Below are 26,110 nucleotides of genomic sequence, written 5' to 3' on the forward strand. Positions count from 1 at the left end.
GGTTGCTAAGGGGGTGGTCCTAGCAACCAAATTATTAATATATACGTGCATTACTATGGAAATCAAAATGACATTTCAGTATTCCATATTTGTTGCAAAATATCAAAAAAATGATTTGTTGACAATTACCTTATTTGTCCTAAATTTTTAATACATAGAATTGTCAAGTTTATATGATTCAACAGAAAATTTAAAAACGTGGTAAATAAAAAGTCCTTTTTATCTTGTAATTATTTAAATTTTGTATTGTTGGGTATGATTTCGAAGTAATTCAACAATTATACAGGTGGTGATTATGGATTTCTACTTATTTTAATGTTTTATTATAATGTTATGAAACATAATATTAAATCGAAAACAACATTTTTTGGTATATAATTAGGAAATGTGGGTTAATTATGAAATTGTCGGTAGATATATGATAAAAACTTTATGTGTATGCTAATAACTGTACCACAAGTAGGTATATTAATTCTTTATCCCAGTATTAACTTATTCTTATTATTTTATTGCTGTACAATTAAATTATTGTTTTATTTTATCCAAAAAATCGTAACTATGCAAATAATATTGTTAGTTTTTTTTATAATAGTTTTGTTATTGTAAAATATTAGTACCTACTTACTATTTATATTGAATTGAAATAAATATTGACATATGAAATAATGTGTGTGAAAACATGTTTGCAGATGTAGATTTTTATATTAAATGAAAAAAATATTATGATACTTCTTATATTAGATTTGCTCTCATATGGCTACAGATATTTCACAAATATTTGTTTCTCAAAATCGAGTTTTTTTGAAAGTGGAAAAAATATTCAAACGTTTTCATCACGTGAATTTAATATTATCCGTCACAAAGAAGTCTCTTTGATTTTATTCTGGGAATAATTTTCGATTGTACCCCCTTTTTGAATGGAAATATTATTTCAAGTCAAGTGCCAGTCGACTTCAGTGCATAATTTTCTGCATTTAATTTAGTGAAAAACTCCTTGTTAATTCAAAATGTGCGAGTTTGCAAGACGATTGAGTCAGAGAAAGGCTTCGAAGATGAAAATAAATGACGATCTTCAATTAAATATAATAAATAACAGACAGAAATTTAATTATATAACCCAAAGTGTTTGTCATAATAAAAGTTACCAAGCATTATTCGCACTTAGGGATAGTGACTAGTAAATTCATTAGATGTAGGTATAGAGAATACCGAATATGCCTTAGACTTGCTAATGACCTATGGGATCGAGGCCAGACAGGTTACTACCAAAGCCAAAAGCGTAGTTGAAACTTGGAAATGAGAATTCTTACGTCAAAGCCAAAATCAAACGAATTTACGTCAGTGTCGCGTTTACTGACGTAACAATCAAATTTTTAATTTTCCAAATAAATCCTTACATACAAATATTTTTTAATATTAATTTGGTACTGTTCGGTTAAAGCGGATACAGCGGAAAACGCATTTTGAAAATAGCCGATAAACTGGATTATTTGTTAGGTTAACCTAACCAAACCTAACCCAACCTAACCTAACCTAAACTAACCCAAAATAACAAATAATCCAGTTTATCGGCTATTTTCAAAATGCATTTTCCGCTGTATCCGCTTTAACCGAACAGTACCTTTAATTTTGTATAAATCATACAAACATGGTTTAATTAAAACAGTTTCCTTTCTTATAAATCATAAAATATAAGTACACACGTACAGCAGAGTACCTACCAATGTATTATTTGGAAAATAGTTTTCATGAATTTATATAAATTTTCAATATAATATAACGGAAGTATGTGAATTACAATATTTAAACAAAAGCTTCTAAATATATATCTATACATCTGTAACTCAGAGCTGAAAGTCTGGAAGTCACATTTTATTCAATATTTTACAGGAGAGCAGTTTTAACATATTTAATCTAATTTAGTTAAAATACTCACAAGCGTTCAGAATGAATCTTCGTAATATGTCGTACTTCCGCACTTTTGCAATTAATCGTTTTGCTATATAGCCTAAAGCAAAAATGACTTTAATTGGAGATCGACTCTTTCAGCTCTATAGTATAATAATTGGGCTACCGTCGGTTTAGAAGTAATTATTTTGAAAACCATGTGACATTGGACTCCCAAATTTTCAGCATTAAAAGAAGGTTAACACACATTTAAATCTGTATACTTTACCCAACAATGATAAAAATGTAACTTCTGCACTTTTAACTCTAAGGTACAGATATACATCCATTCATTCTATAGGATGCGACCTTAGCGCCGCAGGTGAAAAAATCTCTACGACTCTAAAAAACTACGGAATTTACCATCAAAGATGTGTGTCTGATTTTAACTCATCGGAGGCCGCATTAAAAATTTTCGCTAAAGAAACGCGCGTCTGGTTAACATTTTGTTTTTTAAAATATCTTAGTTCAGTTTAACATAGTTTTTAGGTACAGGGAAGTGTTTATAGGTTACCTCATAAGAGGAAACTAAATTATACTACGTAAAATATATTTAAAAGATCTTTACCATTTATAAATATTCAAAAATATGAGGACAATCGACTACTATTACAAAAGTCTGTATAATGATTATAATATTCATTTTGTAGGAAAATTTAACCACGCTAGATGTCGTATAAGCGTTTATTAGTATGACATTTGCATAAATAAAATTAAATGATATTATTAAAAAAGTAACAAATCATGGTATCTATGAGTTTTTTATAATAGATAGAAAGCCCAAACAAGAGTGCTTACGAAAGAATATTTAAGTTTTTGTTGATTATTAGGAACATTATGCTGGCATAATTTAGGGACATGCTGTATGTGAAATAACAGAAAAAGATTGCATAAAAGCTCTTGTAAAGTTATTACTAATCTCATCATATTTATTTTATAAAAGTAAGTTAATAATTTATGTGCGCGAATTCCAGGGGCGCAAGTTAGAATCTAGCTATGCGTCGTATTTTTTAGTGGTTATAATATATTTCTCTAAGTTATTTTCAAATTATGTATGTTCAATAAAGAATGTTGCATTCTTAAATTTTATGAATTATTCTTTGAATAATAAAAAATTATAAAATTATTAATTATTAATAAATTCAGCCTTCCAATAATTTTTTTTCATGCTTTGTAAAGTATGATAACTTTCCGAAATATGTTAAGAATCGATTACAATATAATATTATAATGAATTATTTACGTACGTATGTATTTCAGTACATAATGCGTATGACGATAATGCTATTTTCATTTATTTTGTCATCTGTCATCGACTTTAAAATAATGATTTTACAGAAGACCCGCGTGTATTTTATTTTAATGTTTAATCTATTTTTTTCTTAGTATAAAATTATATACGAGTACCTACTTGTAAACTATTTTTTTTAACACCCACGGTGGTCGCGCGGCTTAAGCGTTGGACTATCACGCCGTGGGTCCCAGGTTCAAATCGTGGATCTGGCAAGTACACATATTGTTTCTCAATTTGTGTGTGAGTCAGGGTATGGACCTAATAGGTTAAGCAAGTGGCTGACATCCATTTCTCTTAAAAAAAAAACAAAATCTGTTAATACAATCCTCTATTCTGTGAAGGCCCATAATATGGGTCATATGATCATATTATGATCCTATTAGGATCGGACATGGTCGGAAAAAAAAATATTTTTCAGATATTTTATTGAATTTTATTTCCGTTTATAGCTGGTAGACCTCAATTATTCAAATATAACAAAAACTTTAACAATGCTGTTGTAGTATCTCAAGATTAACTTTTTTCTTTATAAATATTAAATCATAATAAAAAAAATCCACTAAATCCTAAAATCGACTACCATTTTCCTTTATCTTTTCCACTCGTAACAATTCGGCAGATTGTACTCTTTATTTCTCTGCTGCGTATATCGCTGATCTTTCCTTGAATAACGAATGAGTAAAGGAATGCTTTACTTTCGTGTTTAGTTATGATGCTACTAAAACCTTCTATGTCCATTCCCATTCGTTTTATGGTGTTTTATGTTATAACCCTCGTCAGTTCAATGAATTTAGAAGATACTTCTATATAGCCAATTCTTGAAGCACTCAACTCTTTCTCTTTAACCTACATAATATAGTCTTACGTATAAATTAGCGGTAAACATACATACTATAAGTAACTTGAAAATACTTAAAAATATTGAATATTAAATATTTGAAAAAAATACGAGCCTCAATGGGATTTGAACTCGTATAACCATTTGATTGGTGTCGCGCCAATCTGTGCATTAACCAATTATGCTACGAGACTCCTATCTAATAACGATAATTTAAACTGGTAGGTTACTTCATTCGTATTTTTTTCAAATATGATTTTTTCTAGTGGGTATGATTATTTCTGAAGTGTTTTCAAGTTATGAATGTTCAATATTTGGAATGTTACATTCTCAAATCATCTCATTCTCTTCTTGTGAAATATTCATTTGAATAAAATAAATTGTTAGCAAGTTCAAGTAGACGTAATAAATAAATATTGACAAGAGCCGGACGTCGTTTAGTAATTAATATTCCTTAATTTAATACACAAAAACCGATAGTTAATAATAACGTAATTTGATAGGCATTTCATGTATAACATACAAGTTTAAATAATCGTTATTAGATAGCAGTCTTGTAGCATAATTGATTAATGCACAGATTGGCGCGACACCAATAGTTATACGGGTTCAAATCCCGTCGAGGCTCGTATTTTTTTCAAATATGATTTTTTCTAGTGGGTATATCTGAAGTGTTTTCAAGTTATGTATGTTCAATATTTGGAATGTTACATTCTCAAAATCTTGTGAATTATTCATTTGAATAAAAGAAATAGTTTATTAAAAATTAGGGTTTAGTCTCAGTTTTAAAAAATGCATCTCATTTTGAGATAATGAACTTCTCGTTATTTAAATTATTGTTTTAATATCATGACACTAATTATTTGTAGGTATTCATTAAAATCCACACCTTACATTTATAGAAGAAAAAAGCTCAGTTATGTTTCGAGCTTTTCGCACATTACGACGGACAGACGTTACTACAGATTGTAGTCAATATGCAGAGGTGTTGCTCTAGCCATTAACCCCTGGTACGGGCTGCGACTGAATAGCGTAATATATTGATATGGGTGTGACACTCCTTTACCCCCAGCATAATATTCTTAAGTCCAAACCGTTCATGAAATGTACAATAAATTAGACTTCTTACCGTCGTAATGTGCATTAATCCTAAAGCACCGAATATATTATGTTGCATGTCGCGTACTATCACATGACATCACAGGAAGCCACCCCTACGAGAAAAAAAAAGTGTGCAATGTCATTTTTTTGTGTTTAAAATGTTATCAAACTGATGCTCCCATCCCGTAGCATATTTTGAACCTTTAAACGAACATTAACAGTTAGCAAAATCTGCCGCAATCACCAGAACAACAATGAGGTCACCTCACGTTCTACCGCACTGCATCGACACCTGCATGACTCAAAGCACATTTTTTATCATTTTCTACATGCCTACATATTTTTGATTCATGTAAAAATCAAGTGTTTTTCGTTTTTATCGGTTGGCACTATGTATTTTCGATAAGTATGTTGTATATTATCAATGGTCTGTAAGTTGGATTCTGTTTAAAACATTATCTATGGATATAATATCGCAAGTAATTTTAACGTGCGCATACGTAGAAACTGTTAAAATTAATTGAAATTAGCATGAATAATAATTAAAAATACTGATACATTAGAATTGGTACTCTCCATCATTGAATTTACAGAGGTGGTTATCGTTCAAAATATTCTGCGAAATGATGAAACCATATACTAAATTTGTCGCCGTAACAGCGTGATAGTACGCAACGTGCATATCAATACAATCACAGCTTAAAAGTCTAGGGGCGGCAGGTTATATGAAAGTATGGTGAAGCAAGCAAGTATGGCGAAGCAGGCTGACAATCAATTTGCGACAAAATATCCACGTTAACATTATATTATATGGGCACGTTATAATGACCAAAGTAAATCCTCCGTGATGCCCTGCATTTTTTTTTATCGCGTCGCTATTTCTTGTAAGTTGTCGGCTATTGTTGGCCTGCTTCATCCAGTTGTATGAGAAAGCCTATTCCTTGCCCCTCTGTATACTGCCCCCCTAATACCTCCATGTTAAAAGTGATGCAGTGCCTATATTAGAGTATATTCTTGATTTTTTATACAGTGATTATATGATTGAAACAACTTGTAATATAGAATGTCTTATTTATGATTTTTTTTCCAGATATATACTATCACTTGCACTGGCTGATCTACTAGTAATCATCACATGTGTGCCCTTCACGTCAACCGTATACACGGTGGAGACATGGCCATGGGGAGAACCGATGTGCACTATATCAGAGACAGCAAAGGACGTTTCGATCGGAGTATCGGTCTTCACCCTAACTGCCTTGTCAGCGGACAGGTTCTTCGCCATCGTTGACCCTCTGAGGAAATTACACACTTCAGGTAAGTGAATGTTTTCGGGCTTCTTTGTTCGGTAGATTTGAGTTGTCGCACTTAAAAAAAGGTTCGAAAAATTGCCCACTTTGAAAGCTGAGCAAATTTTGGCTAAATGTTTTCCTAACGATAGAAACTTCATTGAAAAATATCACCCTTTTAGAAGAATTTATAGTCCAGTCAATTATGTTATCTTGTTACTTGAAAAGTTAGTACCGATATAATAATATATTTCACGTAAGATAGAATTTAAGTTTATGTCATGTTTTATTTTTAATACAATATATAAAATATAAACAATATATTATGATGTATCGAATATATAATTTATAGAAAATTAAAAATTATTAGCAAGTTCAAGTAAGTTACAACAAAAAATCTTGGAGTGATGCGTGACGTCAGTTAGTAATTAAAGTAATACAAACTTTTTCGGTTTTCGGTTTGATCGCCAATAGTAGCTCAACTTGCGCTTCAGTGAGTATTAAAAGCCAATAGTTAAAATTTATTGCAAATAAGTGTGACTTCTTTACAGTAGTGGTCTATGTGCGTGGGCGCAAAACCTGAGAGATGCAGGTTCGATTCCTGCTGGGTGTCTTACTTTTTTCAAAAAGATTTTCTCTATTGGTTATAATAACATATTTTCTCAGAAGTGTTTTCAAAGTTATGTATGTAGAATCTATGTTTCCTTAAATAGTCCATGACCAAATTTAGAGACGTCGATGAAGTAATACATTTTAGGTGCCTACTAATAAATTTTATTTTGAATAATCAATTATATTTAAAAAACATTACAAAGACTTTTTTAATTAACAAAATATACAAAATGGGCGATTGTCAAAAATCTGATTATTAGTAAATTGAATTTTATCACTAAAATGTAGTTTCATGAAATAAGATGACACAAATGCTACAACTTCATAAGCTGAGACTCTATCACTCATCCGTTAATATAATATTATAAGAATTGATTACTATACGTTTGTATGTTGACTCTTAACCTGAATTAATGTGTTGTATTTACTGTGCCATAATATATAATTTATGAGATTGTCTGATATTACTGATAGATTCATGTTACTATACAAACGTTATAGATGTCTCAATAAATCACAATGATATTATCGTGACTATTGTGTGGGAGGGGGGGTGGGGGAAATTCATGAGACGTTCATACGCAAGATTTACTAATGGTAATGGTCTACGTTGTCAATATAATATTTTCTATGTGGTTGAAATAATAATTATGACAAGGTTTCTCTGAATGACAAAATGATAATATATTTTATAATCGATTACTAAATATACAGTACTCAATTGTCATGCGAAAGAGTCATGTCATGCAAAGAGTCTTGTCATGCAATTGTCATGCGAGTTATTCATTTAATTAACTAAATTCAGGATGTTCAGAACGTCATGATAATTCTTCTTCTTATTGTGCCATCCCCTATCGGAGGTTGGCCACCATCAAGGCAATCTTATATTTATCGTCTGCTACCCGGAATAGTTCCGTGGAGCTGCACTCGTACCAATTACGGAGGTTCTTAAGCCACGAAATGCGGCGCCGTCCTCTGCTACGCTTCCCATTGATCTTTCCTTGAATGACAAGTTGGGGAATGCTGTATTTTTGTCCTCTCATAATGTGGCCGAGGTATTGTAGTTTCCTGGTTTTGATACTACGTAGAACTTTTCGGTCCTTCCCCATTCGATTAAGAACTTCAACATTTGTCACCCGGTCAGTCCAAGGAATTTTGAGGATGCGTCTATACAGCCACATCTCGAAAGCTTCAAGTCTCCGTGGCATCTCTTGGTTTAGCGTCCATACTTCCATACCATAGAAAAGAATTGAGGGCACATAACAACGTACCATACGCAGTTTCAGACCTAGGTTAAGATCTCATGATAATTAAATAATTGTAAAAGAATTTAGTTCTAATCAAAAAGAGTTAAATAAAAATAGGGACATACTTGTATAACAAATATTACCCTAACAAGAAAGAAGAGAAAAAAATATAAGCAGTCTTATACAATAAATTCAAAAATTCAAAAACAACACATCACTGAAAATATATATATCTTTAGAAAGCGCATTGACTAGCTTTGCACATATGAGAGGGTGAAGTTATTAGGTTTTTAACACTTTTAACAGGTACCTAAATGAAATCTGACGGATATCGCTATCAATAAATTATATGTATTTTCTGGGTAATTCTATCGATTTTAAAAATAATGACATTTTAATTAGATATAAGTTATTGCTGAATATTAACTGAAATATTTATAGTTAAACGGGCTAGGTATCCTAAGGCAACGTCACCGGAATGGACGGAATTTATTAGTATCGTAAAGGGAAGGTTAAAGAAAACTTAACTGTAAGCGTTTGTCAACATGCGTATCCGAAAATTTGTACATGTGCAGTTCAACACTTCACCGTGAAATATATGGTCGTATATTAAAGACCGTTCAACCTCTTTGGGTATAATAGTACTGAGATAAAAATCATGTCTAAATAAAATACGGTTCTTATCGGTTTACAGGAAGCCAGCGGCAAACAAATTTGAAAATAGCTGGTATACTGGACTATTTTTTAGGTTAGGTTAGGTTAGGTTTTCTTTCTTGAATTTATGAATTTTTCCAAAATCGGCTATGAACATTGAATTATTGTTCATATTGAATCTAATAAAATTGGAGACCATATAGTTTACGGTCATCTCTTTTCGATAGAAAGCTCAGCGTGAACTGTACTACGATGTAAAGTTTTACGTACAATTTACATGTTACCAATATACGTGCAAATATCAATAATTGCATCCAGATAGTGTATTTGTAGATGTTTTCTACCCGCGAGTTAACTTGAATCTCAGGAGAAAAAACCAAATAATCAGTTGTTTTATGGATACTACAATGTCGGATGTGGGCCACCTTACGAAGAGGTTTCATAACAGATTTGTTTTACGATAAATGGATATGAGGAATTTAATCTAACAACTCAGTGTGCCAATAAGATATTGAAAGAACAACATCTGCACCATAGGGCATCATTAGAAAAGGGGAAATGGAGTAAGTCTATTCTACCATCACCACGATGGGTGCCCTGGTTTGTACAGTCTCCTATGACGAGGAATAAGCTTTAGCTAATACTTAGGCTAAAAACAGGGCACAAAATGGATAAACGATTTGATGTCCTCATTTGAAGAAGCGATTCGTAGCTCTGTGATGAATGTGATGTTTAAGATGATATTGTACATAATATAGCAGTACAATGCCCTAAATATGAATGTCGACGAATCGAAAAGTGCCCTGGCGGTGGATAAGATGGAAGAGCTTGGCAATTTTGTAAAGTTCTTAAACAGAATAGGAGTGAGGACACGATCGGCGGATCCCCTTCTAGAAGAAAAGATGGAATATGACAGCGAGTCGCAGTTAAAGCCTCCGTAAAATCACAAAAAAACAACATGTGAATTGGTCAGATTCAGGATTTCGAACCCGACTTCATAAGTTAATTAAAGATATATATTATCTCCTAGCGAAAATGATGTTGTTAAAGATATTATGTCACCAAAAGAAAAACTCATACATATTTTTAAGTGTACGATCGTGCAGGTACTGGAGGTGATAATTGTTGACCGAGTATCTCGACTATATTGACGACAATTCGCTGTGAGCGCATACATACAGTCAAATAGGAGTACCTTTACCCTGGAATTGGGTAAACTGTAAAACGTGAAACAAATCACCTTATCTGGACAAGTCTTAAATGTAGTAAGTCTTAGTTAGCGGGTTAAATTAGCATGTTGTTTTGTTTCAATCAACATTATTATCAATACATACAAGAATTGATATATGCAATGCTGTCTCTATTATTACTCGATAATCTAAAATAAATGGTTTCGAAAAATATTTTACGATCAAATTTGGTCAAGAATGAAAATAAATATAAAACAATATCTATCGTAAGTTTATGAATATTCATGAATGTAATGAAGTATTTCGTTTTACAATATTAAGTACAGGTCCGTTTTATAATATATTATGTTTTAATTAATATTATCTTTAATTGGTTTGGTATATCAGTGATTAATTCTATAATTCTTCTTTAAAATTCAGTTTGTAAATCTTTAACAATCACTGTGCGTGCTTGTGTTTGCCATTAAGCTATAGCTACATATTTGCAACACATAACATTATGTAGAATTCATACAGTCATTCTATGCATACTATAAATAATTCTTATACATAGTATAGTCAGTCGGTATTAGGTTGCTAGTTGCCGAGCACTGATCTAGTAAGTACAAATGCTCAAGGTTATTAGAATATTCATTCAGCAAACAAAATTTACAATTTTCTGTGTATAGTAGGTATACGCAAAGAATATATTTTTTATTTGTAATGAACACTGAACTGTAAATAAATAAAATTCTAATGCGTAGTTAACGAAATTTACTTAGCATAGTATATTATGTATGAATACATTTTCTTGGTTTATTGTACTTCGGTGTTTGCCTTGATTTAAAAAGAAAATAAGCAATGCATACTGAATGAGCAGTTGTTGAGTTAAATCCAAACAATAACAAAACGACGTCAAACGTAAGTAAAAGCGATCGTGTTTCAGAATTGCTTAGCATATAACAATTTATTCAAGTGTCATAAAACGAGGTCTATATCGTGTATGTTATTTCCTTTGGATTTAAAATGAGCATGTGCTCGGAATGATTTATACACAGCCTTAAAAGCATGCAAGCCTTTTGGAAATTTCGAAAAAAACATTTTGTTATGGGAATAAAATCAAATATTTGATTTATTATTGGGTTGAAATTGACGCTCCTTCAGTCTTGACATTTCAATATCTCGTTATAGAAGAAATTCAGCCACTCGTTCATGCTTTCACAGGGAAAGTTGAATGATACTTGAAACTGTTGGCGAAGGCGCCATTTTAATGTTTCAAGATGGTTTTTCAACAAGAAAAACTATTTTAATATACCCGAGAGATTTCAATAAAATAATATTAAATATTAAATTTCATTTTGAAGATGGACTTAAATATTGTTCTAAAATTGAAGTTTATAGTATTAAAAAAATCATTAGTTACAGCTGAAAATAAAACCACTTGGAAAAAGCTTCTCGTATTAAAAACTCATTAAATAAAAAAAAATCTTGACAATACAATCAATATCAATTTTAAATACTCCTCCCACCGTCTTTTTAAATTATATGGAAGTCTTGGAAATTTTTGTATCCATAATAGAAAAAATCATCCCCGCAGGAATCGAACCTGCATCTCTCTTTCAAAAAAAAATGTTTATTTCTCAGAAGTGTTTTCAAAATTATGAATTAAAATATTACATTCTTAAGTCTTTTGAATTATTCGTTGAATAAATAGAATAGTTTCGTAAAAATTATTAGCAAGTTCAAGTAGGTAAGTTACAACAAAAAAAGCTTACTTAACTTAAGTTAAGTAACACACGCTTCGTAAATATTTTTTTTGTATGTCGTGAATAATACCAAGTGATAACTATAATTATTATATGAACGTTTTTTTCCAAAAACTCCAAATTTAATACAGTTTTTGGTTGAAAAAAAATATCACAGTTAAAAAAGTATATAATTCGTAATGAAATTTCCTTAGAAATCATAATAATTTATCTCTCTCCTGTTATTGTTATCATCTGTCTTGTCAACATTTTGATTTTAGGATTTATATACATTTTGATAAGTAACCACTGAATTACTCAAACAACCCTTATATTTTTCATTTTCTTATAAAACACGGACAGTAATAAATAACACTAAAGTGAAACAAGCTGGAGAACTCAAAGATCTCGGTTTTGTGACCAAAGAGAATGACTCCTGCTCTTATGGAGTAATAAGAAAAGTCGATATTGATATGGACCTCCAAGAACTGCAAATGGAAATCAAAAGTGATGCAAAAGTAATCAACCTTAAGAGGTTGACAAGAAAAGGTGATACAGGAGAGCTGACAAAGACCTCGTCAGTCAGTATTAAATTTGGGGAGAAAATATTGCCGAGAACAATTTACATATATGGAGTCTCTTTTGCTGTAGAACCGTATGTATTCAGGGTTATGCAATGCTACAAATGCTGGCGATATGGGCATATCGCGAACAACTGCGGACGTACAGTAGAAACGTGCCCTAAGTGTGGTGAAAACCACAAAACCTGCGAAAAAAATGAGGAAATTACGTGCATCAATTGCAAAGGTAACCACGCGGCAAACAGCCAAAAATGCCCAAAGTGGCAAGAGGAAAAGAATTGCAAAGAAGCAATGAAAAAAATGAACATACCTTTCAAGGAAGCAAAAAAAAATATGTTAAATAATAGCTATGCTGACATATTAAAACAAAAAAAAATCGTAGAAAGAGATGAAAGCGAAACAATTCAAAAAACTAAGGAAAACAAAAAGAAAGAAGAAGCGGTGGTAGAAGCTTCAGGCTCAACAATAATATCTACAGGTAGTAGCGTAAAGCCTACAAAAAATAAGAAAAATTCAAAGGGGAAGACAGAGGTTAACGCGATGGGAGAAATTATGAAAGTCTTGCTGAAAGGGGGAGACTGGCAGCAGATCATTAAACAACTAATAATTAAAGCAGTGGACTGGGTATGCAAACAATTCAAAGAAGGACACTTAAAGGAAATTCTAGGGGAGGTTCTGGAGCAAAATGGATAGTAAAAAACAAATTAGGATTTTACAATGGAATGCCAGAAGTATGAAGCAAAAAAAGGATGATATAGAACTCTACTTAATAAGACAAAAAATTTCAATAGCATTAATCTCAGAGACTTGGCTGAGGTCTGAATTAGACTATCTGAAATTCAATGATTACACGATGTATCGAAAATACAGAAGGGATGGATACGGAGGAGAGCGATTCTGGTGCATAAAACACTGGCGTCTAAAGAAGAAAGAAAGAAAGATGGAAGAGCTAGACAAAATAATTATAAAGCCATTTAACAGAATAGGAGTGAGGACCTGATCGAAGGATCCCCTTCTAGAAGAGAAGAGGCGATATGACAGCGAGTCGCAGTCAAAGCCTCGGTAAAATCACAAAAAAAAAAAAAAAAATAAATAAATAACACTACTTACTTCTAACGTTTCTTTGATGGCCTCCCACTATACATTATAAGACATTGTAGTACAGTAAATATTATCTTAGTACTTTATCTATGTCTATTTTATATTTAAAGAACATTTTACTTTGCCGAAATGAGAAAACTCTGGAAAAATAGTTAGCTCATTGTTGCCACACCTACTGAAAATATTTACAATATAGAATCTTATAACATAAAAGTGTATAATCTACTCTATAATATAAAAAAAATGTCTACCAAAATCAGCAATCAGCAAGTTTTTCTGTCACTTTGAGATTTCGCCTACTTCTCGTTTACTTAGTGACATACAATTTGGTACACCGATGCTAGTGCGATTTCTATATTATAATAATATATTATATTATTTTTTATAGTCGAGTATTGGAACCTCCATATAACATTTGTTTGTACAATTTATAGATGACTCATAGACGATTTCTAGATCCAAATGTAAAAAAGGATTCGTGTTGTCGATCTTATTTTCGAGTTTGTGGAATTAAAACATTGTATTATTCTTACATTATTAAACAGTCTTTATGTAATATTCTTGGAACCTTTAATAATAAAGGTATTACTCGAGAATGATTTCCAGATAAAAAAATATGGGTGTCGTCGATTTATTTTCCTAGATAATGAAACATGAATAATGCATTATTGCTTATTCTTAATTTGAGAATTGTTTGGGGTGGGGGGGGGGGGGGTGTTCGAGAGCTACTACTTTAAATAAGAATTCTTTGATACAATAACATCGTTTCTTTTGTTAAAGATCTAATCTGTAAACAATTTTGTCATAAAGTCAGAAACCTTTCAGAGAGGATTTTTTTGTTAAATTTATTAGAACAGGCAGTAGCGTAGAAAATAAGATTAGTAGTTATAGGCTTTACTGCTGTCTCATTCACAAAAGTTAATGTCCCTTTCAAATATTCAGGTCAACGGTTCAGAATACTTTGATTCCCCGTAAAAAAAACTTTACTTAGTTCCGATACCCTAAAAACTTCACAATTACGAACAGTATAATAAATCACTGACTATTTTAAAAATAGAATTATGTATACTGTATAGGAATATTTAGGACATACTGTTTATATATTGCTATATAAAATTCTTTTGATATAAAATACATGAGGTATATTTTTTACATAATATAATATTATGTTAAACATTGTTAATAATCTTAAAATACTTTTGCGTAATGGTGACGTTTTGATTGACAAAATAATGAATTTGTTTTTTTTTTGAATTTTATATACATTTAATTATATGTATACCTATACACCATAATGTTATACACAAAACTCAAAAATGTAGAAAGACGCAACCCGGGTAGAAAAAACGACATTTGTTAAGAACAGTAAGTCGGTAGTAGGTATTTATTTTCTAAAATAAATGTTTTGTTTAATTGTGTAAGTTTTTATTTTTCTTTATCACAGTTATTAGTGAATATCTGGCAGTTTAGTAATTTCAGCTCGGTAGCCTAGTGATAAGAGGTCTCGCGCGACAAAAACGAAGTACGAGTATTAAAATCATGATTAGTCCAAAACTTGTTTTTGGGATTTACCCAAATGGTATGTTTATGGTAATTTCTTTTACTGTGTTAACTGTCAATTCATGGTGGAAATGCATTGTGCTATTAATTTTAACAAACACACAAATTGTGTAGTACTAATTCCTATTTTCAGCTTTTGTGGCATATATACGTTTTGAAGGGGCATGACACATTTTTTAATGTATTTTCAAAGTGAATTTATTCCACTACTTGACGAAAATGAGTTATGAATGCCACAATCTAAAGGATTTACAAGAAGTAGTATTTTTTGTAAATCAGAACCTAATAGCATTCAATCCAGTAGAAAAATCAACTTTAAAATCGGTGTTAGTTACAAAAGTAACTTATTCCAATACAAAAAACATTGTAACATCAACACCATAAACAGTTTTTTGACGTTTGCCGAAAAATTGTTGAAGTGGAATAAGTTCACATTAAAAATACACCCACCCCTACTGAGTCTCTTATTATGACGTAATAATATTATGCATCCGAAAACGTTCATTGTTTAAAAAAATTTCCGACCATGTCCGATCCTAATATGATCATAATGGGCCTCCACAGAGTGGAGGTTTGTATTAACGGATTTTCGTTTTTACGAGAAATGGATGTCAGCCACTTGCTCAACCTAATAGGTCCATACTCTGACTCATACACAAATTGAAAAGAAAATGTGTACTTTCCAGACCCAGGATTCAAACCTGGAACCCACGACGCTATGGCCGATGTTTAAGCCGCACGGCCATCGTGAGAGCTTAAAAAATTAGCACGGGTTGTATTTGCAACATTCTTACAATGAGTGTTTACCCCGAATTAGCTGTCAATATAAATAACGTATATATTTAAATTATTATTTGGTACATTATACTGTGGATAAAAAATATTATTAATATCCGAGTATAATACATAGGTAGAGAAAATTTATCTAGCAAATAAATATATTGAAACAGGAAACTGTACGATAAATTCAAATATAACTTCGTATTAGAAAACCGTACGTATCGCCAAATATATTTGTCCTACCCTACTTTCGCATACATATAATATTTTCCACTGAGCGTTGCTTTATTTTTATCTCATGGCCCAATATAAACACGTTGAGTTTTTCTCAAGGTTTTATCTTTGGGGAAAATTATTATTATCCTTGTTATGTTTTGGTATACATTACAAAGTGTTATTACAGAAAACGCTGAGAAGCTGAAATCAATAAATACTGTAGAAAACGATTACTGTCATTTTCAGTTACCCTTCCACATATCTACCCTCAGACAAATCTTGCGGTTGAAATTAATAAAGCTTACTACTGAATATTATACTGAGACGTTACTAATTTATTGTGGTTTGGTTTCAAACGGCACGGCTGTTTAAGAACATATCGTATAATAATAACATTGTTAAGATGTAATAATAATTAATATAAGGTTTCAGAAATTATAATTAACTATTGTTCGAAACTTAAACTAAATTGTATGAGATATAAATAATATAGATTATATAATATTTAGTTAAGGGATTAGGTATATTAAGTACTTTAAACTTAGACAGGATTAATTGAAGCGCCTAGTTTCAAAAGCCCCTAAAACGGTTTTTGAACATGTTTGACTTAGATATGTAGTTAGATGCATATTTTTGTGACCTTTATGAGGACCAAAGATGGAACTTTAAAAAATGCCAAAATTCGCCAATACGTATCAATAAAAAAATAGGGTAAATTTGAAAACCCGCTAAAATGGTTGGGTGTGCTTTTCAAATACCGCTAAAATGGAAAGCCAAAATACTCTTTAGAATGTAATAAATTAAAAAATAAATACGTGAAGTTCACAGATTTAATACATATGATTTTTTCTCATTTTTCTCAAAACTACCTAAAATCGTTTTCCTCATTTTTCTCAGAACTACCTAAAATCGTTTTAGGGGGTTTTGAAACTAGCCGCTTCAATTATTGTTATTAGTACCATTATTATAACACTACTAAAAGTGTTGTGAGATAATCTATATTACCACTAACGGTTTAACACTAAATATTTTTTATGTAAAACGTCACACCGAAAAGTTAAATGTCAGTGATTTTTTTTGTGGATGTTAAAATTTTTTAGTAGTTTTAAGACATATGAAAAAAAAAGTTAACTGCAGTAGATTTTTGTGAAGTTAATGATGAAACATATTGATACACAATATTTACAGTGAAAAATAAATATATACTCCAATATACATAAATAAAGTTTTATGAATATAAATTAACATTGTAGAATGTTAGTCTCCAGAAATTTGTTTATAAACATTTATATATTATTTATAATGACACAATATTGGTAATGTTTACAACACGTGCTCTTTACTTGGTTGTATTGAACGACTAACTAAATGACACTCTATGCGCATACGCATGTACCCTTGAGACCGAAATGAATATAATCATAATAATAAATTATGTGTTACATCGGCGCGCGTAACTTCGTCACATGCTAAAAATACACTCTGATCTATTTTCCCAAACGCGCCAAAAGAAGTATAACTTCAATGAAAATGGGTAAAATACGTACGGAATAAAATAAAACGTTGTAGAAGAAACAATATTGTATACTAACCGCTATAAATTATAATGCTAAACATAACGTTTGTGCGTTTTTATTTATATAAATTGTGTCGACTTTTTTCAACGAAAAAGAAAATGCTTTTAAGATATTGTATGTTTACACGATACTCGATATCTAAGGGCTTTAACCGTTTCGATGTCAACATAATATCCTGAAATAAATAAAATATAGCTCTGTTTCAATGAGAAGCTAGAAAGAATTTCCAGCATTTTGCAGAATATATTTTGATTTTATAGAACACGACGATATTACTGTATGCTAAAATAACATAGTCACAGAAATCTTAAACGGTTCAACTAAAATTAATTAATACGTTCATGTATGAATGAATAAATAATTTACATTCATAGTAAGTGACAATTTGAAATATTACAGGAGAGATATTTAAAGTAAGAGTTTTTGTTTCATTATATATTATTTTCACTAAAAACAGTAATAAAATTAGTTCTAACTACGTCGCAGAATAATTCTTGCTGACGTATCTATTATTACGATGGTAACAACATTTACGTGGTGTTCCAAACTAATAAACATGACGTATTAAGTAAATTAAATAAATATTCCAAACAGGTATTTTATATTATACTAGCTGACCCGGCAAACGTTGTTCTGCCATATAAATTATTTCTAGTCAGGGCTCGAAATGAACCGGAACGCACCGGAGCGCCGTTCCTATTCGTGAAATCGGTAAAATTTTCGCTCCGTCTCGTGGAATAGATAATTTGACCGTCTGAGCTGGATAGGCCATATAATAGAAAATCTAACACTTATTTTTATGAAAAAAACACATAAACTTTGATAACTTTACTATGTAAAAATCTTCAGAAAACTGTCGAGCGCTCCAGTTCGTAAATTTTTCGAGCGCTGTTTCTAGTGAATATTTTGGTTGTTAAATAAAAAAAAAAACGAATGTATCGTAAGTGTGTGGGGATGGGATCTATGACAGAAAGAGGAATAGAGCGCTGTAGACGATGACCGCCGATAAAAACAAAAAAACATCAACCATTCATTTTCTCAATTCAAAATGAGTAATGATGTTCATAATGAATGAATTACCTGTGACAGGATCTCGTTGTTTAATGTTTAAGCAATATCCGTCTTGTCCCTTCCAGAAAATTAGCGGATATTGGAGAGCGTCGTATGAACGGTGTGTGTTTATTCTTCTTCGAATCACGATTTCTCGCGTCGATGTGCGGTCGCAAACCATGATTCCACCAATGTCGTCAACAACAGTTGCATTGAATCGACGTACGTGCTCTCCAGCTGGTGTTTTATCAGGATTGATGACAATAGCGTGATTGTCACTTTGCAATTCGTGCATGTGTGCTTTGAAGAATTTCAATAATTCATTGTGCTCATTCAACAGGGCGTCTAGTTCGCCGACGATGCGCCTGGCATTAAGCGAATTGAGGCTATTGTAGCCGCAACGTGCATCCACATGATTGATGTCCTCACCGCCGCGCCCATGAAGTAGATTTGTAAAAATGTATGTGGTTCGTTTGGCATTGGCAGCAATGAGTCTACTTTGTGGTATACTTGGCCTTTGATTTTGAATGTAGAATAGAATTGTTGACCATTTGCCGCAGTATTGTGAACTATTTCTGTTTCTCCGGACGAAGTCTTTTGGAAGCATGAATTGAATGTGCGAATGGACTTCAGGAACAGGTTTGAATCTGGAACCGTGCCGATGAGCAAGCCGTTCAATGGTTCTGGTGGTATCTCAATTTCTGGTAGTTGCACTTTTCCTGATGCGCAACACATCCCGGCTGACTCATGTTTGAATTTGAGCGCATGACAATGGGGACATTCTTTGTCCATAGCACCAATCAGCACTTTCGGATGAGCGGAATATTCAATATCTGGCTCGTACTCGAATGCGAGACGAAGGAACGAAGCGGATGTAAATGTTCGATGTACTTGTTGGCGTTGTCGGTCATTTGCTCTGCGTGTGTTAACTACAAACCAGCTCGCTTGGCTCCGTTCCAATTGTCGTTGTTGATTTCGTTCAGCTCATGCCTCTTGTGATTGAGATGCACGCAATTGCAACATGATTACACGCACGTTTTTGTTATTTTGTTGGATTTGTTCGTCTGTTCTTTCTTCTCTACTATTTCGCATGTTTGTTGCTTTATTCGTTCGACGGCCCAAATGGCCCCCCTTGCGTCTTGCTGGCATTGTGCACTGTAATACACGCACATAAAAATAGATAAATTAAAATAAATCGTACAAAATTTTGCACGCACTACGTTGTGATACGCCGAATGAAATGTCAAAATGACGCGACGCTTCTCTTGAATTCTTCTCGGACGTAGCACCATCTGTCATTCAACAACATAAATAATTTCGTTCTGTTTGAAATACGAACGACGGTTAAATTTGTTCATACAAAAATAATAAAATCGCTATTAAAAATGGGAGGGTGGGGGTAGGAGGGTAAAAATTTGGAGTTATAGGTATTTTTTTATGCCAAATAATAAAAAAAATACAAAAAAAAAATTGTCAAAAAAATAAAAGAAAATTTTTCTGGATAGAGATATCCTAATCACCTAGCGGTATGAAATATACTTTTTGACCTATTCTCATACCTAACAAATATACATAAAATAATTCATAAAAATCGGTCGAGCCATTTCGGAGGAGTTCGACCACAAACATCGTGACACGAGATTTTTATATATATAGAGATTTCATATATAAATAATATTGAGAAGTTATTAACCTCTATAAAACAAATGCCTATTGGCGAGCGCGATATAAATTCGTAAAAGTACAAACAGAAAGAAAAATACATGTTTCCGGTTTGAAAACGAGAAGAATGGTATTCTGATTACTCAAGACTCGAGAGGGTAACCAAAGCGGGATATAGCCTTCGCTTAACAAATTTAACGACCTGGAAATGTTTCATTACCAAGATTCGCGGAAATGTCCCGAAAGCTCCGGCGTTTGATGAAAAGACTATTAAATGAGTAATAAAAAATCCATAAAAAAAACTATTGATATAACTCGGTAAGCAGTGCAATATATATATTCTATAATCAATTTTTCACAGTGTATTATATTTGCACTGTAAAACTGTACACTACTTACTGTATTCCGTCGACTTCATTTATTGTGCTATTTATATAATTTAAATAATGTAAGTACCTACCTATTTCATAATTAACAACCAGATTATAGATAATTAAAGGTTATTTAAAGGTTTAAGGTTATGGTATTTACTTTTCTACGATATTGACAGATATTTTGGCCTATAAATCATCCCAACTTCAAAGTAGTGATTAAATACCTTAGATAACTTAGTAAAAAAAAAAAAAAATCGAAATTTTATAGACGGAATGAATCGAATGCTGGGATGGGGGAGTCATATCAAGGATGCCAGGCACTGACCTTTTACGATGCTGGCTCCGTGGTTTGACTAACACTCTTGCGCGTTACTGTCTATTGAGTCACCCTGTGCGCGGCATTGACGGTCAAAACAAGTACACGTAAACAACGTCTCAATGTTTTACAGGTTATATGTGTTTACAAGCACACAGTAATTATATAATAACTGCCTGTTAATAGTAGGTCTGGCAGGGATAATGATTTCAGGTGGCTAAGACATTCATATTGTTTTAGGGCCGCCCTAGTTGGCCTAACCAAATATATTTTAATAAATAAATAACCATACATAATTTAAAAACATGTTACAACCTCATTGTGAATTATTCGTTGAATAAAAGAAATAGTTTATTAAATAAATATTGATTTGATACTTAAACATATTTTTCATATTATTAGTATTATGAAAAAATGTGTATTTTAAATAAATGTCAACCTAATTATTTATACATAACACGTGATATTATATAACGAATTTGTATATATCAATTGTTAAATATTTAAATATAATAAATTAAAAATACGGTTACCTAATGTCAATATATCATCCGTATATAATTAATATTATCTTTATCAGTTCAAGTGAACTATAGAATTTTATTATTAGATACTACTCTGTAATCTTTCATTCACTATGAATATTATATAAACTCGTCCTGAAGTTCAAAGTTCTTCGAATTTTCTTTCACTAGATTTATATCAGTTTTCATGAGCGTAGAAAATTCTATGGTAGAAACATTACAAGTTCTCAAAAGTTATTTATAGTACACACTGTAATTTTAATTCACAGAAATGTATTTCAAACTTCCTTTATATAAGGAAATAATCTACCCACTGCATTTTATATTATTCGATATAACTACTGCATAGAAATTAATAAGGAAACATTTTCCGTACACTGAAAATTAAATAAAGCTAATAATTTATGAAAATGTAATTTTAACTCTCATTATTCTTCTTCGGCTATATTCGCCCCTTAGTTGGAGCATAAGGACACCAGGCGGCGCCACTAAGAATTCTTGTTATACCGTAACTTTGTCGTATATAATACTCTATATACAGTATTTAGGGCCTTCCAGGACGCCAGAATCCGGTTGGCTTGAAGAACAGGTCATCCGCAGCATTCTGCCATCCGCCTCTTATGAAGGTGCTTGGTGCGTTCTCTTATCTCATCATTATTCCCAAAATCATACCACCATCGCACACCCAGCATCCGTCGTAAACATCTGTTCTCGAAGCTCAGTATACGGTTTCTCTGAGCCTTCGTAAGGTGTCATGATTATCTACCGTAAAGCGGTACCGTCGAAATGCAAGCGTCGAATAGGCGGGATTTGATTTTGACCGAGTACAATCGTGAGTCTCAGACACTCCGCATTGAATTGAATGTTGCTTTAACCTTTCCCATTAAGATAGCGAACTCTCTGCAATATGCCATCTTCCGTGATGTGTACCCCCAGGTATTTGAAGCAGTCGACGCTCTCGATGTTTTTCCTGTTTACTTGCCGACTTACTTCCGTTTGATAGATTGAGCAATAGGTTAAAATTCGTTCGTAGTAAAAAATATTTTAAAAACATTCACAAATGATTTTTAGAACAATTTTTAACAATAAAGTTCCCTGGAATCTAAATTAGAAGTTGCGCGTAGGTATCTCTAGTGTGGAAAATTCGCATTTTTTTTTTAAATTTTTTTTTTTGTTTTTAACAAAGCAAATAGCTAAACACATACGGCAACCTCTTTGGGGGCGGCTAAAGCCCACATCGGATTGTATGGTCAAAAACTATTATATTTTATCAATACATAATGAGGTGGCAAGTAGAAAATAATTATATTCCTGAAATATCTGTTTAAAATGGTTAGCTGTTGTACTTTACCGGTTTAAAAAAACATAGATGTTTATTTTTCCAAGAACGGAAATTGTATTTAAAAAAAAATACCTTTCACAATGTTCATACAATGAAGATTGTTGTAAAGCTGTGAACGAGATAATTAAATTTCATCGCTACGCTAGTTTCTAAGTATGATTAGAGCTTTGAAGCAGTTTCAATTGAAAAAATATTTTCCGTAATTAGCTGGAAATACAAATGCAAATGTTCTTTTAGTAAAAGTGTAAAACCAGGGAACTCAGTAACATTTCAAATTATATTATTTAGATGGTATAAAATAAAAATTAAATTTAAATATGTAGCGTTATGTACATAATTATGTAGGTCGTAAATAATAGAATGGGCCTGTCACATTGTTAGATTAAATGGATCTCTAGCTCTCCAGAAGACTTGTAAAAAAAATCCAGTACGCAGTTGGCTCCTGAACCGTCCTCGGAAGAAATGAATGGACAATTTCAAGAGGGACACAAAGAGATTGAATGTGACTAACTTCAGAGGGAAGAAGAAGTTTAGAAAAATATTCATGAATGACGATTATGCAATTGACTGGTCTTATAGCGCTAGATTAGGTTTAAGTATACACAGACAAAAAGGCTAGGAAACTATTATGAATATACCTACATTTATAAAAAAATATATAAGAGTTTCTCTATGTTCAGAATTAATAAGTCTTCCAATCTTTTTGACAAGTCATGCAAATGGTATTAATCTGGATTTATATGCTAATTAGCTGTTTAAACACATTATCGTACCACTTTACAATAAAATGATCGCTGCAAAAAACTTATCGCAAATAAAAAAAAATACTGTGGACGCTTCTAAGCGGACCCAGTGGCACACCCAGGGGGGGGGGGGGGGCAGAGGCCCTGGCACCCCCCAAAAATGAAAATTATCAGAATGATTTTAAACATTGAAATTGAAAGCCAATAAACTATACCTTTGGGCTTAGACAAATAAAGACACGGCAAAAAAATGATTTGTAATAATTCTCCAGCACCCTTTTTAGAAAAAATTCTTAGATTTTAATTTCTAACACAAAATTTTCGAAACACTAATGTAAGTTTTTTTAAGAAACACAATCCCTAATGCAACTGTCAAAAAATTCTCGGTGTCCACCCGAATTCCGGAGTGGTGTAGGTCGTGGCTGGGGAGGGCTGACAGAGCTTTAGTCTGGGGGCCCGGGCTGTGGGCGGCCCGGCGTGTCAGGTTGACCAGATTAGCTAGATAAACACACATCATAAACTAGCTTTAATAGTAAAAAAAGTCGCCTGCGGCGCTATTATACTTCATGGCCTTGAACATTGTCAATTACTTGTGCAATATATTTTTTGATTATTATGTGTCGATACTCGACAGCTCCATTATTAAAGTAGATGTATTAAAAATCGCCAATAATTCACTGTATAAGTACCCTTAATTTGAACTGAAACACAATTTGAAGAACGTTAATGTAGTGTTTCACACTGCTTTTAATCTTAGCGGTAGGTAGGGGGCCCGTTTCAGGATGTGGGGACCATGGTGTAGGTACACCGAATGCAATAGACAAAAGACCGATAAACGAGAAATTAAACTGTGAAGAAGAAAAGATTCTATGGGACTAATTTACATTCTCCTCCTTGGGCCCCCCCAATATTTAATCCTGGGTGCGCCACTGAGCGGACTGTTATAAATAGGCCACCACAGAAGGGAGGTTATATTAACAGACTTTTTGCGGGAGTCAACTTCACAATATTGTTAAATAAAATGCATTTTAATCAGTCCTGGGTCCGAAAGCGTAGCCTACGGCTTGCGACAACGCGGATGCAATAACAAAAAATAATTAAAAACTTTATTGCACGATTTTTTTTACTATTTTTTATCACTTACTGTGGCGTTTTCGGTAAAAAGGTACGAGAAAAATCCAGTATAATTTATTCTGAATGAGAAGTTTTAATCCCTCTGTTCGTAATTGTGAAACAAGATAAACAATAATTAATATTATTCCTATATTATTGTCAGCGTGATCATTATTTTTCTTTAATATTATTTGCGAATCTGTCTGCGGGAGAAGTTGTCTATGGCGTTATTACGCTTATTATCATCGTTATTATCATTATCAGAGTAGACGATCTCCAAGGTTAAAATTCTATAAACCAAGGGTAATACGAATTAAGGGCAAATGTATTAAAAGAACGCAGTTAGAAAAGTATGACAGTTGATTACATATTGAACATATTTTCATTAAGGGATTTGCTAGCAAGGCTAATCATATAGAAAATATTAATATTTATTCGGGATAAACAAAATTATGTTTAATTCTAATAATAATCAAGAGTCGTTATCTACACAATTTTATATAACCCTTAAAATAGCCATTTGCACCAATGATTCAATCACTATCAGTTATTAAAAAAATATTTGTATTTAAAGCGATGTCTTGAATGCGCCGGCCACACGGCAGCGACTTGCCTGCGTGGTTTTGCCTGTGCAAAAAAAAAGCACTCTCGCATGGCCACACGGCACAAGTAAAACTGCGCAAACCTCATTACGTTAAGACAGATGTCGTCGTCGAGAAAACACTGTTTTTCTATTGAGAGGCTATTGAGAAGAAACATACACTCGCATATAAATCAGCATTTTTTGCTTAAATATAATATATACTAGTGGCGAAGGGTGGAGGTACGCTGTTAAGATCCGCCATAAATGGTGCACACTAAACTTTATCAGCCATACGTATTTGTTTTCATTGAAATAAGACTACAATTTACAGATGGTATTGGTTAGTTTTTAAAATTCAATTGAACCCTGCAAAAACCAAGCCATAATAGATAATAGTCAAAAAATACTAGTCTACCTATAAAATATCTAAAATTAAACAAATAAATCATACATACATATGGATATTTTATAGATATAATATTTTTTTATCTATTGTGATTTTGTTTAGGCAGAACTTAATGAATTTAAAAAACGTACCTACAATAATATGTGTAATATAATGTATTCTTAATCCAACGAAAACAAATAAGTATGAATGAAAAAAGACCGTAACTTTCGACGAACTCAGCGCGGCTTGTAAAACTCGGTTTGCGCTATTAAAATTTCAAGCAAATTGAATTTTACGCAGGCCG

The 26,110-nt window shown here is 32.3% G+C and overlaps 1 protein-coding gene across 1 annotated transcript in view; it reads left to right on the forward strand.

Annotated features, from left to right (window-relative positions):
- Nucleotides 1–26,110, forward strand: part of LOC147068558 (neuropeptide CCHamide-1 receptor-like) — a 146,544-nt gene that overhangs the window by 56,005 nt on the left and 64,429 nt on the right. The window contains exon 2 of the mRNA XM_085952999.1: nt 6,271–6,497. Within this exon, the coding sequence (XP_085809125.1) occupies nt 6,271–6,497 (227 nt within the window). The remainder of the gene's footprint in view (nt 1–6,270; nt 6,498–26,110) is intronic.

This window comes from Rhyacophila brunnea, unplaced genomic scaffold (assembly GCF_057557595.1).
Source record: "Rhyacophila brunnea isolate RB1 unplaced genomic scaffold, BYU_Rbru_1.0 scaffold_3, whole genome shotgun sequence".
Lineage (NCBI taxonomy): Eukaryota > Metazoa > Arthropoda > Insecta > Trichoptera > Rhyacophilidae > Rhyacophila > Rhyacophila brunnea.